Source organism: Hyperolius riggenbachi, chromosome 3 (genome assembly GCF_040937935.1).
Source record: "Hyperolius riggenbachi isolate aHypRig1 chromosome 3, aHypRig1.pri, whole genome shotgun sequence".
Classification (NCBI taxonomy): Eukaryota; Metazoa; Chordata; class Amphibia; order Anura; family Hyperoliidae; genus Hyperolius; species Hyperolius riggenbachi.
Genome location: NC_090648.1, coordinates 2329856 through 2347514, shown reverse-complemented (window position 1 = coordinate 2347514; position 17659 = coordinate 2329856). Strand labels below are relative to the sequence as shown.

At 51.5% G+C, this 17659-nt stretch overlaps 1 protein-coding gene across 2 annotated transcripts in view; it reads right to left on the bottom strand.

The window, feature by feature from the left end:
- Nucleotides 1–2202: 2202 nt before the first annotated feature.
- GPS2 (G protein pathway suppressor 2) overlaps nt 2203–17659 on the bottom strand; it is a 161687-nt gene continuing 146230 nt past the window's right edge. For both annotated transcript variants that reach the window (XM_068273805.1, XM_068273803.1), the window contains 2 exons: nt 3279–3362; nt 2203–3200 (listed from right to left, as the gene is read on the bottom strand). In XM_068273805.1, coding sequence (XP_068129906.1) covers nt 3117–3200; nt 3279–3362 — 168 coding nt within the window. In that variant the 3' untranslated portion in view covers nt 2203–3116. The remainder of the gene's footprint in view (nt 3201–3278; nt 3363–17659) is intronic.

Below are 17659 nucleotides of genomic sequence, written 5' to 3'. Positions count from 1 at the left end.
CTCCAGAGCAGATGAGGAGGGTGATGACTGTTTATGTAAATGTGAGCTCTGACAGGTCCACCCCCCCCCCTCCAGAGCGGATGAGAGGAGGGTGATGACTGTTTATGTAAATGTGAGCTCGGACAGGTCCACCCCCCCCCCCCCCAGAGCGGATGAGAGGAGGGTGATGATTGTTTAAGTAAATGTGAGCTCTGACAGGTCCACCCCCCCCCCTCCAGAGCGGATGAGAGGAGGGTGATGACTGTTTATGTAAATGTGAGCTCTGACAGGTCCACCCCCCCCCTCCAGAGCGGATGAGAGGAGGGTGATGACTGTTTATGTAAATGTGAGCTCTGACAGGTCCCCCCCGCCCCCCCCCCCCCCCCCCCGAGCGGATGAGAGGAGGGTGATGACTGTTTATGTAAATGTGAGCTCTGACAGGTCCCCCCCCCCCAGAGCGGATGAGAGGAGGGTGATGACTGTTTATGTAAATGTCAGCTCTGACAGGTCCCCCCCCCCTTCCAGAGCGGATGAGAGGAGGGTGATAACTGTTTGTGTAAATGTGAGGCTCTGACAGGTCCCCCCCCCCCCCCCCTCTCCAGAGCAGATGAGGAGGGTGATGACTGTTTGTGTAAATGTGAGCTCTGACAGGTCCACCCCTCCAGAGCGGATGAGAGGAGGGTGATGACTGTTTATGTAAATGTGAGCTCTGACAGGTCCACCCCCCCCCCTCCAGAGCGGATGAGAGGAGGGTGATGACTGTTTATGTAAATGTGAGCTCTGACAGGTCCCCACCCCTCCAAAGCGGATGAGAGGAGGGTGATGACTGTTTGTGTAAATGTGAGCTCTGACAGGTCCCCCCCCCCCCCTCCAGAGCGGATGAGAGGAGGGTGATGACTGTTTGTGTAAATGTGAGCTCTGACAGGTCCCCCCCCCCTCCAGAGCGGATGAGAGGAGGGTGATGACTGTTTATGTAAATGTGAGCTCTGACAGGTCCCCCCCCTCCAGAGCGGATGAGAGGAGGGTGATGACTGTTTGTGTAAATGTGAGCTCTGACAGCCCCCCCCCCCCCCCCTCCAGAGCGGATGAGAGGAGGGTGATGACTGTTTATGTAAATGTGAGCTCTGACAGGTCCCCCCCCTCCAGAGCGGATGAGAGGAGGGTGATGACTGTTTGTGTAAATGTGAGCTCTGACAGGTCCACCCCCCCCTCCAGAGCAGATGAGAGGAGGGTGATGACTGTTTATGTAAATGTGAGCTCTGACAGGTCCCCCCCCCTCCAGAGCAGATGAGGAGGGTGATGACTGTTTATGTAAATGTGAGCTCTGACAGGTCCACCCCCCCCCCCTCCAGAGCGGATGAGAGGAGGGTGATGACTGTTTATGTAAATGTGAGCTCGGACAGGTCCACCCCCCCCCCCCCCCAGAGCGGATGAGAGGAGGGTGATGATTGTTTAAGTAAATGTGAGCTCTGACAGGTCCACCCCCCCCCCCTCCAGAGCGGATGAGAGGAGGGTGATGACTGTTTATGTAAATGTGAGCTCTGACAGGTCCACCCCCCCCCTCCAGAGCGGATGAGAGGAGGGTGATGACTGTTTATGTAAATGTGAGCTCTGACAGGTCCCCCCCCCCCCCCCCCCCCCGAGCGGATGAGAGGAGGGTGATGACTGTTTATGTAAATGTGAGCTCTGACAGGTCCCCCCCCCCAGAGCGGATGAGAGGAGGGTGATGACTGTTTATGTAAATGTCAGCTCTGACAGGTCCCCCCCCCCCTTCCAGAGCGGATGAGAGGAGGGTGATAACTGTTTGTGTAAATGTGAGCTCTGACAGGTCCCCCCCCCCCCCCCCCTCTCCAGAGCAGATGAGGAGGGTGATGACTGTTTGTGTAAATGTGAGCTCTGACAGGTCCACCCCTCCAGAGCGGATGAGAGGAGGGTGATGACTGTTTGTGTAAATGTGAGCTCTGACAGGTCCCCCCCCCCCCCCCCCCCCCCCCCCCCAGAGCGGATGAGAAGAGGGTGATGACTGTTTGTGTAAATGTGAGTTCTGACAGGACCCCCCCCCCCCCTCCAGAGCAGATGAGAGGAGGGTGATGACTGTTTGTGTAAATGTGAGCTCTGACAGGTCCCCCCCCCCCCCCCCCACAGATAAGGACAGCGATGAGACAGAGTGTGTGTGATGAGGCCCTCCAGAAGCCTATAAAACATACACACACAGAGACGGTGGGGATTCTCCATTAAGAGCTTTTATTGTATCACAGCAGAAGCCACTGACCGGATTCTTAATGCTGCGGAAATCATACTAAATATAGCAATGTGCTATGCAGCAGAGAGCATAAACTTTCTATAAAACATACAATTACTTCTTCCCAAACAATTCTTTCCCAATCCAAGCGCCCAATTTTCCGATTCTGCGGAGGAAGGCCCATCAGGGGAGGAGGAGGGAGGACTTCCTCTTTAGGATTCTGCGGAGGAAGGCCCATCAGGACAAGGGAGGAGGAGGGAGGACTTCCTCTTTATGATTCTGCAGCGGATGGCCCATCAGGACAGGAAAATGACTTCTTTAGGATTCTGCTGGGGTCAGCCTATCAGGACAGGGGAGGAGGGACATCCTCTTTATAATTCTCCTGAGGACGGTCCGTCAGGATAGGGGAGGAGGGACTTCCTCTGATTCTGCAGGGGACGGTCCATTAGGATAAGGGGAGGAAGTGCTTCCTCTTTATTATCCTGCAGTGGTAGGCCCATCAGGACGGGGGGGAGGGACTTCCTCTCTATAGTTCTGCAGGGGTAGGCCTATCGGGGCAGGAGGAGGAGCTTCCTCTATGATTCTGCTGGGGTCGGTCCATCAGGAGAGGAGGAGGGACTTCCTCTCTATAATTCTGCAGGGGACAGTTACATCTACAGGTAGCTTAGCGTGCGCTCCACACAAATGTTAGAGTCACCATCTGGGCTGCTGGCTGCAGGTTCAAAATGAGCTTTAAGAAGTGGGGACACCCAGGAAAAAAAGCTGACTTACTCATCTAAGTGCCTGAAAGTCATTTGGATGCATGGGGAGGTCTGAGGTGACCACACAAGAGTCACAGCACAGGGGATCATATTTACAATAAAAACATTGTTGAGGCCATGGAAAGGTGGTGGCTCTATTTGTGGTAGAAGCGCTGATTCTGTCCATGCTGCATGAAGGGAAGACGAGCTGACTGCTGCGGAGACGCCTGGAATCCAGACTGAGGAGAAACACAATGGCAATCACACATACAGCCTGAAGAACATCACAAAAGGTGACAGTCACAGTCATCTCTTACCGTGTGAGGCTGCTGGGGAGGAGTTCCATGGCTGTATCCTCCAGGAGATGCCGAGCGGGATGGGTGGGTGTAGGACAAGGCGGACTGCAGACAGAGCACAGATCAGGGAAGAGACATCAGCTCAATGTAGACTGAAGAGATGTATAGGAGAGGATAGAAGGGAGAGGCAAGAGAGCAGAAGAGGATAGAGAGCAGAGGAGCGATGTATAGGAGATGGACGGGAGAGGAGGATAGAAGGGAGAGGCTTGAAAGCAGAAGAGGATAGATGGCAGAGGAGCGATGTATATGAGATGGACGGGAGAGGAGGATAGAAGGGAGAGGCTAGAGAGCAGAAGAGGGTGTCATGAAGCTACAGGATGTGTGAGACATGAGGGGGAGATGTGGAGGACAATAATAGGACAGAGGGAAGAGGTGGTAGAGGTCGGGGTATAGTGAGGGTGTGATGAAGCTACAGGATGTGTGAGACATGAGGGGGAGATGTGGAGGACAATAATAGGACAGAGGGAAGAGGTGGTAGAGGTCGGGGTATAGTGAGGGTGTGATGAAGCTACAGGATGTGTGAGACATGAGGGGGAGATGTGGAGGACAATAATAGGACAGAGGGAGGAGGTGGTAGAGGTCGGGGTATAGTGAGGGTGTGATGAAGCTACAGGATGTGTGAGACATGAGGGGGAGATGTGGAGGACAATAATAGGACAGAGGGAAGAGGTGGTAGAGGTCGGGGTATAGTGAGGATGTGATGAAGCTACAGGATGTGTGAGACATGAGGAGATGTGGAGGACAATAATAGGACAGAGGGAAGAGGTGGTAGAGGTCGGGGTATAGTGAGGGTGTGATGAAGCTACAGGATGTGTGAGACATGAGGAGGAGATGCGGAGGACAATAATAGGACAGAGGGAAGAGGTGGTAGAGGTCGGGGTATAGTGAGGGTGTGATGAAGCTACAGGATGTGTGAGACATGAGGAGATGTGAAGGACAATAATAGGACAGAGGGAAGAGGTGGTAGAGGTCGGGGTATAGTGAGGGTGTGATGAAGCTACAGGATGTGTGAGACATGAGGGGGGGAGATGTGGAGGACAATAATAGGACAGAGGGAAGAGGTGGTAGAGGTCGGGGTATAGTGAGGGTGTGATGAAGCTACAGGATGTGTGAGACATGAGGAGGAGATGTGGAGGACAATAATAGGACAGAGGGAAGAGGTGGTAGAGGTCGGGGTATAGTGAGGGTGTGATGAAGCTACAGGATGTGTGAGACATGAGGAGGAGATGTGGAGGACAATAATAGGACAGAGGGAAGAGGTGGTAGAGGCCGGGGTATAGTGAGGGTGTGATGAAGCTACAGGATGTGTGAGACATGAGGAGGAGATGTGGAGGACAATAATAGGACAGAGGGAAGAGGTGGTAGAGGTCGGAGTATAGTGAGGGTGTGATGAAGCTACAGGATGTGTGAGACATGAGGAGATGTGGAGGACAATAATAGGACAGAGGGAAGAGGTGGTAGAGGTCGGAGTATAGTGAGGGTGTGATGAAGCTACAGGATGTGTGAGACATGAGGAGATGTGGAGGACAATAATAGGACAGAGGGAAGAGGTGGTAGAGGTCGGGGTATAGTGAGGATGTGATGAAGCTATAGGATGTGTGAGACATGAGGAGATGTGGAGGACAATAGTAGGACAGAGGGAAGAGGTGGTAGAGGTCGGGGTATAGTGAGGGTGTGATGAAGTTACAGGATGTGTGAGACATGAGGGGGAGATGTGGAGGACAATAATAGGACAGAGGGAAGAGGTGGTAGAGGTCGGGGTATAGTGAGGGTGTGATGAAGCTACAGGATGTGTGAGACATGAGAAGGAGATGTGGAGGACAATAATAGGACAGAGGGAAGAGGTGGTAGAGGTCGGGGTATAGTGAGGGTGTGATGAAGCTACAGGATGTGTGAGACATGAGGAGATGTGGAGGACAATAATAGGGCAGAGGGAAGAGGTGGTAGCGGTCGGGGTATAGTGAGGGTGTGATGAAGCTACAGGATGTGTGAGACATGAGGGGGAGATGTGGAGGACAATAATAGGACAGAGGGAAGAGGTGGTAGAGGTCGGGGTATAGTGAGGGTGTGATGAAGCTACAGGATGTGTGAGACATGAGGGGGAGATGTGGAGGACAAGAATAGGACAGAGGGAAGAGGTGGAAGAGGTCAGGGTATAGTGAGAGTGTGATGAAGCTACAGGATGTGTGAGACATGAGGAGGAGATGTGGAGGACAGTAATAGGACAGAGGGAAGAGGTGGTAGAGGTCGGGGTATAGTGAGGGTGTGATGAAGCTACAGGATGTGTGAGACATGAGGAGGAGATGTGGAGGACAATAATAGGACAGAGGGAGGAGGTGGTAGAGGTCGGGGTATAGTGAGGGTGTGATGAAGCTACAGGATGTGTGAGACATGAGGGGGGGAGATGTGGAGGACAATAATAGGACAGAGGGAGGAGGTGGTAGAGGTCGGGGTATAGTGAGGGTGTGATGAAGCTACAGGATGTGTGAGACATGAGGGGGGGAGATGTGGAGGACAATAATAGGACAGAGGGAAGAGGTGGTAGAGGTCGGGGTATAGTGAGGGTGTGATGAAGCTACAGGATGTGTGAGACATGAGGGGGGGAGATGTGGAGGACAATAATAGGACAGAGGGAAGAGGTGGTAGCGGTCGGGGTATAGTGAGGGTGTGATGAAGCTACAGGATGTGTGAGACATGAGATGTGGAGGACAATAATAGGACAGAGGGAAGAGGTGGTAGAGGTCGGGGTATAGTGAGGGTGTGATGAAGCTACAGGATGTGTGAGACATGAGGAGGAGATGTGGAGGACAATAATAGGACAGAGGGAAGAGGTGGTAGAGGTCGGGGTATAGTGAGGGTGTGATGAAGCTACTGGATGTGTGAGACATGAGGAGGAGATGTGGAGGACAATAATAGGACAGAAGGAAGAGGTGGTAGAGGTCGGGGTATAGTGAGGGTGTGATGAAGTTACAGGATGTGTGAGACATGAGGGGGAGATGTGGAGGACAATAATAGGACAGAGGGAAGAGGTGGTAGAGGTCGGGGTATAGTGAGGATGTGATGAAGCTACAGGATGTGTCAGACATGAGGAGGAGATGTGGAGGACAATAATAGGACAGAGGGAAGAGGTGGTAGAGGTCGGGGTATAGTGAGGGTGTGATGAAGCTACAGGATGTGTGAGACATGAGGGGGAGATGTGGAGGACAATAATAGGACAGAGGGAGGAGGTGGTAGAGGTCGGGGTATAGTGAGGGTGTGATGAAGCTACAGGATGTGTGAGACATGAGGAGGAGATGTGGAGGACAATAATAGGACAGAGGGAAGAGGTGGTAGAGGTCGGGGTATAGTGAGGGTGTGATGAAGCTACAGGATGTGTGAGACATGAGGGGGAGATGTGGAGGACAATAATAGGACAGAGGGAGGAGGTGGTAGAGGTCGGGGTATAGTGAGGGTGTGATGAAGCTACAGGATGTGTGAGACATGAGGGGGAGATGTGGAGGACAATAATAGGACAGAGGGAGGAGGTGGTAGAGGTCGGGGTATAGTGAGGGTGTGATGAAGCTACAGGATGTGTGAGACATGAGGAGGAGATGTGGAGGACAATAATAGGACAGAGGGAAGAGGTGGTAGAGGCCGGGGTATAGTGAGGGTGTGATGAAGCTACAGGATGTGTGAGACATGAGGGGGAGAGGTGGAGGACAATAATAGGACAGAGGGAAGAGGTGGTAGAGGTCGGGGTATAGTGAGGGTGTGATGAAGCTACAGGATGTGTGAGACATGAGAAGGAGATGTGGAGGACAATAATAGGAGAGATGGAAGAGGTGGTAGAGGTCGGGGTATAGTGAGGGTGTGATGAAGCTACAGGATGTGTGAGACATGAGGAGGAGATGTGGAGGACAATAATAGGACAGAGGGAAGAGGTGGTAGAGGTCGGGGTATAGTGAGGATGTGATGAAGCTACAGGATGTGTGAGACATGAGAAGGAGATGTGGAGGACAATAATAGGACAGAGGGAAGAGGTGGTAGAGGTCGGGGTATAGTGAGGGTGTGATGAAGCTACAGGATGTGTGAGACATGAGGAGGAGATGTGGAGGACAATAATAGGACAGAGGGAAGAGGTGGTAGAGGTCTGGGTATAGTGAGGGTGTGATGAAGCTACAGGATGTGTGAGACATGAGGAGGAGATGTGGAGGACAATAATAGGACAGAGGTAGGAGGTGGTAGAGGTCGGAGTATAGTGAGGGTGTGATGAAGCTACAGGATGTGTGAGACATGAGGGGGAGATGTGGAGGACAATAATAGGACAGAGGTAGGAGGTGGTAGAGGTCGGAGTATAGTGAGGGTGTGATGAAGCTACAGGATGTGTGAGACATGAGGGGGAGATGTGGAGGACAATAATAGGACAGAGGGAAGAGGTGGTAGCGGTCGGGGTATAGTGAGGATGTGATGAAGCTACAGGATGTGTGAGACATGAGGAGATGTGGAGGACTATAATAGGACAGAGGGAAGAGGTGGTAGAGGTGGGGGTATAGTGAGGGTGTGATGAAGCTACAGGATGTGTGAGACATGAGGAGATGTGGAGGACAATAATAGGACAGAGGGAAGAGGTGGTAGAGGTCGGGGTATAGTGAGGATGTGATGAAGCTATAGGATGTGTGAGACATGAGGAGATGTGGAGGACAATAGTAGGACAGAGGGAAGAGGTGGTAGAGGTCGGGGTATAGTGAGGGTGTGATGAAGCTACAGGATGTGTGAGACATGAGGAGGAGATGTGGAGGACAATAATAGGACAGAGGGAAGAGGTGGTAGAGGTCGGGGTATAGTGAGGGTGTGATGAAGCTACAGGATGTGTGAGACATGAGGGGGAGATGTGGAGGACAATAATAGGACAGAGGGAAGAGGTGGTATAGGTCGGGGTATAGTGAGGGTGTGATGAAGCTACAGGATGTGTGAGACATGAGGGGGAGATGTGGAGGACAATAATAGGACAGAGGGAAGAGGTGGTAGAGGTCGGGGTATAGTGAGGGTGTGATGAAGCTACAGGATGTGCGAGACATGAGATGTAGAGGACAATAATAGGACAAAGGGAAGAGGTGGTAGAGGTCGGGGTATAGTGAGGGTGTGATGAAGCTACAGGATGTGTGAGACATGAGGGGGAGATGTGGAGGACAATAATAGGACAGAGGGAAGAGGTGGTAGAGGTCGGGGTATAGTGAGGGTGTGATAAAGCTACAGGATGTGTGAGACATGAGGAGGAGATGTGGAGGACTATAATAGGACAGAGGGAAGAGGTGGTAGAGGTCGGGGTATAGTGAGGGTGTGATGAAGCTACAGGATGTGTGAGACATGAGGGGGAGATGTGGAGGACAATAATAGGACAGAGGGAAGAGGTGGTAGAGGTCGGGGTATAGTGAGGGTGTGATGAAGCTACAGGATGTGTGAGACATGAGGGGGAGATGTGGAGGACAATAATAGGACAGAGGGAGGAGGTGGTAGAGGTCGGGGTATAGTGAGAGTGTGATGAAGCTACAGGATGTGTGAGACATGAGCGGGAGATGTGGAAGACAGTAATAGGACAGAGGGAAGAGGTGGTAGAGGCCGGGGTATAGTGAGGGTGTGATGAAGCTACAGGATGTGTGAGACATGAGGAGATGTGGAGGACAATAATAGGGCAGAGGGAAGAGGTGGTAGAGGTCGGGGTATAGTGAGGGTGTGATGAAGCTACAGGATGTGTGAGACATGAGAAGGAGATGTGGAGGACAATAATAGGACAGATGGAAGAGGTGGTAGAGGTCGGGGTATAGTGAGGGTGTGATGAAGCTACAGGATGTGTGAGACATGAGGGGGAGATGTGGAGGACAATAATAGGACAGAGGGAAGAGGTGGTAGAGGTCGGGGTATAGTGAGGGTGTGATGAAGCTACAGGATGTGAGACATGAGGAGGAGATGTGGAGGACAATAATAGGACAGAGGGAAGAGGTGGTAGAGGTCGGGGTATAGTGAGGGTGTGATGAAGCTACAGGATGTGCGAGACATGAGATGTGGAGGACAATAATAGGACAGAAGGAAGAGGTGGTAGAGGTCGGGGTATAGTGAGGGTGTGATGAAGCTACAGGATGTGTGAGACATGAGGGGGAGATGTGGAGGACAATAATAGGACAGAGGTAAGAGGTGGTAGAGGTCGGGGTATAGTGAGGGTGTGATGAAGGTACAGGATGTGTGAGACATGAGATGTGGAGGACGATAATAGGACAGAGGGAAGAGGTGGTAGAGGTCGGGGTATAGTGAGGGTGTGATGAAGCTACAGGATGTGCGAGACATGAGGAGGAGATGTGGAGGACAATAATAGGACAGAGGGAAGAGGTGGTAGAGGTCGGGGTATATTGAGGGTGTGATGAAGTTACAGGATGTGTGAGACATGAGGGGGAGATGTGGAGGACAATAATAGGACAGAGGGAAGAGGTGGTAGCGGTCGGGGTATAGTGAGGGTGTGATGAAGCTACAGGATGTGTGAGACATGAGAAGGAGATGTGGAGGACAATAATAGGACAGATGGAAGAGGTGGTAGAGGTCTGGGTATAGTGAGGGTGTGATGAAGCTACAGGATGTGTGAGACATGAGGAGGAGATGTGGAGGACAATAATAGGACAGAGGGAAGAGGTGGTAGAGGTCTGGGTATAGTGAGGGTGTGATGAAGCTACAGGATGTGTGAGACATGAGGAGGAGATGTGGAGGACAATAATAGGACAGAGGTAGGAGGTGGTAGAGGTCGGAGTATAGTGAGGGTGTGATGAAGCTACAGGGATGTGTGAGACATGAGGGGGAGATGTGGAGGACAATAATAGGACAGAGGGAGGAGGTGGTAGAGGTCGGGGTATAGTGAGGGTGTGATGAAGCTACAGGATGTGTGAGACATGAGGGGGGGAGATGTGGAGGACAACAATAGGACAGAGGGAAGAGGTGGTAGAGGTCGGGGTATAGTGAGGGTGTGATGAAGCTACAGGATGTGTGAGACATGAGGGGGGGAGATGTGGAGGACAATAATAGGACAGAGGGAAGAGGTGGTAGCGGTCGGGGTATAGTGAGGGTGTGATGAAGCTACAGGATGTGTGAGACATGAGATGTGGAGGACAATAATAGGACAGAGGGAAGAGGTGGTAGAGGTCGGGGTATAGTGAGGGTGTGATGAAGCTACAGGATGTGTGAGACATGAGGAGGAGATGTGGAGGACAATAATAGGACGGAGGGAAGAGGTGGTAGAGGTCGGGGTATAGTGAGGGTGTGATGAAGCTACAGGATGTGTGAGACATGAGGGGGGGAGATGTGGAGGACAATAATAGGACAGAGGGAGGAGGTGGTAGAGGTCGGGGTATAGTGAGGGTGTGATGAAGCTACAGGATGTGTGAGACATGAGGAGGAGATGTGGAGGACAATAATAGGACAGATGGAAGAGGTGGTAGAGGTCGGGGTATAGTGAGGGTGTGATGAAGCTACGGGATGTGTGAGACATGAGGGGGAGATGTGGAGGACAATAATAGGACAGAGGGAAGAGGTGGTAGCGGTCGGGGTATAGTGAGGATGTGATGAAGCTACAGGATGTGTGAGACATGAGAAGGAGATGTGGAGGACAATAATAGGACAGAGGTAGGAGGTGGTAGAGGTCTGGGTATAGTGAGGGTGTGATGAAGCTACAGGATGTGTGAGACATGAGGGGGGGAGATGTGGAGGACAATAATAGGACAGAGGGAAGAGGTGGTAGAGGTCGGGGTATAGTGAGGGTGTGATGAAGCTACAGGATGTGTGAGACATGAGGGGGGGAGATGTGGAGGACAATAATAGGACAGAGGGAAGAGGTGGTAGCGGTCGAGGTATAGTGAGGGTGTGATGAAGCTACAGGATGTGTGAGACATGAGGGGGGGAGATGTGGAGGACAATAATAGGACAGAGGGAAGAGGTGGTAGCGGTCGGGGTATAGTGAGGGTGTGATGAAGCTACAGGATGTGTGAGACATGAGGGGGAGATGTGGAGGACAATAATAGGACAGAGGGAAGAGGTGGTAGAGGTCGGGGTATAGTGAGGGTGTGATGAAGCTACTGGATGTGTGAGACATGAGGAGGAGATGTGGAGGACAATAATAGGACAGAAGGAAGAGGTGGTAGAGGTCGGGGTATAGTGAGGGTGTGATGAAGTTACAGGATGTGTGAGACATGAGGGGGAGATGTGGAGGACAATAATAGGACAGAGGGAAGAGGTGGTAGAGGTCGGGGTATAGTGAGGGTGTGATGAAGCTACAGGATGTGTGAGACATGAGGGGGAGATGTGGAGGACAATAATAGGACAGAGGGAAGAGGTGGTAGAGGTCGGGGTATAGTGAGGGTGTGATGAAGCTACAGGATGTGTCAGACATGAGGAGGAGATGTGGAGGACAATAATAGGACAGAGGGAAGAGGTGGTAGAGGTCGGGGTATAGTGAGGGTGTGATGAAGCTACAGGATGTGTGAGACATGAGGGGGAGATGTGGAGGACAATAGGACAGAGGGAGGAGGTGGTAGAGGTCGGGGTATAGTGAGGGTGTGATGAAGCTACAGGATGTGTGAGACATGAGGAGGAGATGTGGAGGACAATAATAGGACAGAGGGAAGAGGTGGTAGAGGCCGGGGTATAGTGAGGGTGTGATGAAGCTACAGGATGTGTGAGACATGAGATGTGGAGGACAATAATAGGACAGAGGGAAGAGGTGGTAGAGGTCGGGGTATAGTGAGGGTGTGATGAAGCTACAGGATGTGTGAGACATGAGGGGGAGAGGTGGAGGACAATAATAGGACAGAGGGAAGAGGTGGTAGAGGTCGGGGTATAGTGAGGGTGTGATGAAGCTACAGGATGTGTGAGACATGAGAAGGAGATGTGGAGGACAATAATAGGACAGATGGAAGAGGTGGTAGAGGTCGAGGTATAGTGAGGGTGTGATGAAGCTACAGGATGTGTGAGACATGAGGGGGGGAGATGTGGAGGACAATAATAGGACAGAGGGAAGAGGTGGTAGAGGCCGGGGTATAGTGAGGGTGTGATGAAGCTACAGGATGTGTGAGACATGAGGAGGAGATGTGGAGGACAATAATAGGACAGAGGGAAGAGGTGGTAGAGGTCGGGGTATAGTGAGGGTGTGATGAAGCTACAGGATGTGTGAGACATGAGGAGGAGATGTGGAGGACAATAATAGGACAGAGGGAAGAGGTGGTAGAGGTCGGGGTATAGTGAGGGTGTGATGAAGCTACAGGATGTGTGAGACATGAGGAGGAGATGTGGAGGACAATAATAGGACAGAGGGAAGAGGTGGTAGAGGCCGGGGTATAGTGAGGGTGTGATGAAGCTACAGGATGTGTGAGACATGAGGGGGAGAGGTGGAGGACAATAATAGGACAGAGGGAAGAGGTGGTAGAGGTCGGGGTATAGTGAGGGTGTGATGAAGCTACAGGATGTGTGAGACATGAGAAGGAGATGTGGAGGACAATAATAGGAGAGATGGAAGAGGTGGTAGAGGTCGGGGTATAGTGAGGGTGTGATGAAGCTACAGGATGTGTGAGACATGAGGAGGAGATGTGGAGGACAATAATAGGACAGAGGGAAGAGGTGGTAGAGGTCGGGGTATAGTGAGGATGTGATGAAGCTACAGGATGTGTGAGACATGAGAAGGAGATGTCGAGGACAATAATAGGACAGAGGGAAGAGGTGGTAGAGGTCGGGGTATAGTGAGGGTGTGATGAAGCTACAGGATGTGTGAGACATGAGGGGGAGATGTGGAGGACAATAATAGGACAGAGGGAAGAGGTGGTAGAGGTCGGGGTATAGTGAGGGTGTGATGAAGCTACAGGATGTGTGAGAAATGAGGAGGAGATGTGGAGGACAATAATAGGACAGAGGGAAGAGGTGGTAGAGGTCTGGGTATAGTGAGGGTGTGATGAAGCTACAGGATGTGTGAGACATGAGGAGGAGATGTGGAGGACAATAATAGGACAGAGGTAGGAGGTGGTAGAGGTCAGGGTATAGTGAGGGTGTGATGAAGCTACAGGATGTGTGAGACATGAGGAGATGTGGAGGACAATAGTAGGACAGAGGTAGGAGGTGGTAGAGGTCGGGGTATAGTGAGGGTGTGATGAAGCTACAGGATGTGTGAGACATGAGGGGGAGATGTGGAGGACAATAATAGGACAGAGGGAAGAGGTGGTAGAGGTCGGGGTATAGTGAGGGTGTGATGAAGCTACAGGATGTGTGAGACATGAGGGGGAGATGTGGAGGACAATAATAGGACAGAGGGAAGAGGTGGTAGAGGTCGGGGTATAGTGAGGGTGTGATGAAGCTACAGGATGTGTGAGACATGAGGAGGAGATGTGGAGGACAATAATAGGACAGAGGGAAGAGGTGGTAGAGGTCGGGGTATAGTGAGGGTGTGATGAAGCTACAGGATGTGTGAGACATGAGGGGGAGATGTGGAGGACAATAATAGGACAGAGGGAAGAGGTGGTAGAGGTCGGGGTATAGTGAGGGTGTGATGAAGCTACAGGATGTGTGAGACATGAGGAGGAGATGTGGAGGACAATAATAGGACAGAGGGAAGAGGTGGTAGAGGTCTGGGTATAGTGAGGGTGTGATGAAGCTACAGGATGTGTGAGACATGAGGAGGAGATGTGGAGGACAATAATAGGACAGAGGTAGGAGGTGGTAGAGGTTGGAGTATAGTGAGGGTGTGATGAAGCTACAGGATGTGTGAGACATGAGGAGGAGATGTGGAGGACAATAATAGGACAGAGGTAGGAGGTGGTAGAGGTCGGAGTATAGTGAGGGTGTGATGAAGCTACAGGATGTGTGAGACATGAGGGGGAGATGTGGAGGACAATAATAGGACAGAGGTAGGAGGTGGTAGAGGTCGGAGTATAGTGAGGGTGTGATGAAGCTACAGGATGTGTGAGACATGAGGGGGAGATGTGGAGGACAATAATAGGACAGAGGGAAGAGGTGGTAGAGGTCGGGGTATAGTGAGGGTGTGATGAAGCTACGGGATGTGTGAGACATGAGGGGGAGATGTGGAGGACAATAATAGGACAGAGGGAAGAGGTGGTAGCGGTCGGGGTATAGTGAGGATGTGATGAAGCTACAGGATGTGTGAGACATGAGGAGATGTGGAGGACAATAATAGGACAGAGGGAAGAGGTGGTAGAGGTCGGGGTATAGTGAGGGTGTGATGAAGCTACAGGATGTGTGAGACATGAGGGGGAGATGTGGAGGACAATAATAGGACAGATGGAAGAGGTGGTAGATGTCGGGGTATAGTGAGGGTGTGATGAAGCTACAGGATGTGTGAGACATGAGGAGATGTGGAGGACAATAATAGGACAGAGGGAAGAGGTGGTAGAGGTCGGGGTATAGTGAGGGTGTGATGAAGCTACAGGATGTGCGAGACATGAGATGTAGAGGACAATAATAGGACAAAGGGAAGAGGTGGTAGAGGTCGGGGTATAGTGAGGGTGTGATGAAGCTACAGGATGTGTGAGACATGAGGGGGAGATGTGGAGGACAATAATAGGACAGATGGAAGAGGTGGTAGAGGTCGGGGTATAGTGAGGGTGTGATGAAGCTACAGGATGTGTGAGACATGAGGAGATGTGGAGGACAATAGTAGGACAGAGGGAAGAGGTGGTAGAGGTCGGGGTATAGTGAGGGTGTGATGAAGCTACAGGATGTGTGAGACATGAGGAGGAGATGTGGAGGACAATAATAGGACAGAGGGAAGAGGTGGTAGAGGTCGGGGTATAGTGAGGGTGTGATGAAGCTACAGGATGTGTGAGACATGAGGAAGAGATGTGGAGGACAATAATAGGACAGAGGGAAGAGGTGGTTGAGGTCGGGGTATAGTGAGGGTGTGATGAAGCTACAGGATGTGTGAGACATGAGGGGGAGATGTGGAGGACAATAATAGGACAGAGGGAAGAGGTGGTAGAGGTCGGGGTATAGTGAGGGTGTGATGAAGCTACAGGATGTGTGAGACATGAGGGGGAGATGTGGAGGACAATAATAGGACAGATGGAAGAGGTGGTAGAGGTCGGGGTATAGTGAGGGTGTGATGAAGCTACAGGATGTGTGAGACATGAGGGGGAGATGTGGAGGACAATAATAGGACAGAGGGAGGAGGTGGTAGAGGTCGGGGTATAGTGAGGGTGTGATGAAGCTACAGGATGTGTGAGACATGAGGGGGAGATGTGGAGGACAATAATAGGACAGAGGGAAGAGGTGGTAGAGGTCGGGGTATAGTGAGGGTGTGATGAAGCTACAGGATGTGCGAGACATGAGATGTAGAGGACAATAATAGGACAAAGGGAAGAGGTGGTAGAGGTCGGGGTATAGTGAGGGTGTGATGAAGCTACAGGATGTGTGAGACATGAGGGGGAGATGTGGAGGACAATAATAGGACAGATGGAAGAGGTGGTAGAGGTCGGGGTATAGTGAGGGTGTGATGAAGCTACAGGATGTGTGAGACATGAGGAGATGTGGAGGACAATAATAGGACAGAGGGAAGAGGTGGTAGAGGTCGGGGTATAGTGAGGATGTGATGAAGCTATAGGATGTGTGAGACATGAGGAGATGTGGAGGACAATAGTAGGACAGAGGGAAGAGGTGGTAGAGGTCGGAGTATAGTGAGGGTGTGATGAAGCTACGGGATGTGTGAGACATGAGGGGGAGATGTGGAGGACAATAATAGGACAGAGGGAAGAGGTGGTAGAGGTCGGGGTATAGTGAGGGTGTGATGAAGCTACAGGATGTGTGAGACATGAGGAGGAGATGTGGAGGACAATAGTAGGACAGAGGTAGGAGGTGGTAGAGGTCGGGGTATAGTGAGGGTGTGATGAAGCTACAGGATGTGTGAGACATGAGGAGGAGATGTGGAGGACAATAATAGGACAGAGGGAAGAGGTGGTAGAGGTCGGGGTATAGTGAGGGTGTGATGAAGCTACAGGATGTGTGAGACATGAGGAGGAGATGTGGAGGACAATAATAGGACAGAGGGAAGAGGTGGTAGAGGTCGGGGTATAGTGAGGGTGTGATGAAGCTACAGGATGTGTGAGACATGAGGGGGAGATGTGGAGGACAATAATAGGACAGATGGAAGAGGTGGTAGAGGTCGGGGTATAGTGAGGGTGTGATGAAGCTACAGGATGTGTGAGACATGAGGGGGAGATGTGGAGGACAATAATAGGACAGAGGGAGGAGGTGGTAGAGGTCGGGGTATAGTGAGGGTGTGATGAAGCTACAGGATGTGTGAGACATGAGGGGGAGATGTGGAGGACAATAATAGGACAGAGGGAAGAGGTGGTAGAGGTCGGGGTATAGTGAGGGTGTGATGAAGCTACAGGATGTGCGAGACATGAGATGTAGAGGACAATAATAGGACAAAGGGAAGAGGTGGTAGAGGTCGGGGTATAGTGAGGATGTGATGAAGCTACAGGATGTGTGAGACATGAGGAGATGTGGAGGACAATAATAGGACAGAGGGAGGAGGTGGTAGAGGTCAGGGTATAGTGAGGGTGTGATGAAGCTACAGGATGTGTGAGACATGAGGGGGAGATGTGGAGGACAATAATAGGACAGAGGGAAGAGGTGGTAGAGGTCGGGGTATAGTGAGGGTGTGATGAAGCTACAGGATGTGTGAGACATGAGGAGGAGATGTGGAGGACAATAATAGGACAGATGGAAGAGGTGGTAGAGGTCGGGGTATAGTGAGGGTGTGATGAAGCTACAGGATGTGTGAGACATGAGCGGGAGATGTGGAAGACAGTAATAGGACAGAGGGAAGAGGTGGTAGAGGCCGGGGTATAGTGAGGGTGTGATGAAGCTACAGGATGTGTGAGACATGAGGAGATGTGGAGGACAATAATAGGACAGATGGAAGAGGTGGTAGAGGTCGGGGTATAGTGAGGGTGTGATGAAGCTACAGGATGTGTGAGACATGAGGGGGAGATGTGGAGGACAATAATAGGACAGAGGGAAGAGGTGGTAGAGGTCGGGGTATAGTGAGGGTGTGATGAAGCTACAGGATGTGTGAGACATGAGGGGGAGATGTGGAGGACAATAATAGGACAGAGGGAAGAGGTGGTAGAGGTCGGGGTATAGTGAGGGTGTGATGAAGCTACAGGATGTGTGAGACATGAGGAGGAGATGTGGAGGACAATAATAGGACAGAGGGAAGAGGTGGTAGAGGTCGGGGTATAGTGAGGGTGTGATGAAGCTACAGGATGTGTGAGACATGAGGAGGAGATGTGGAGGACAATAATAGGACAGAGGGAAGAGGT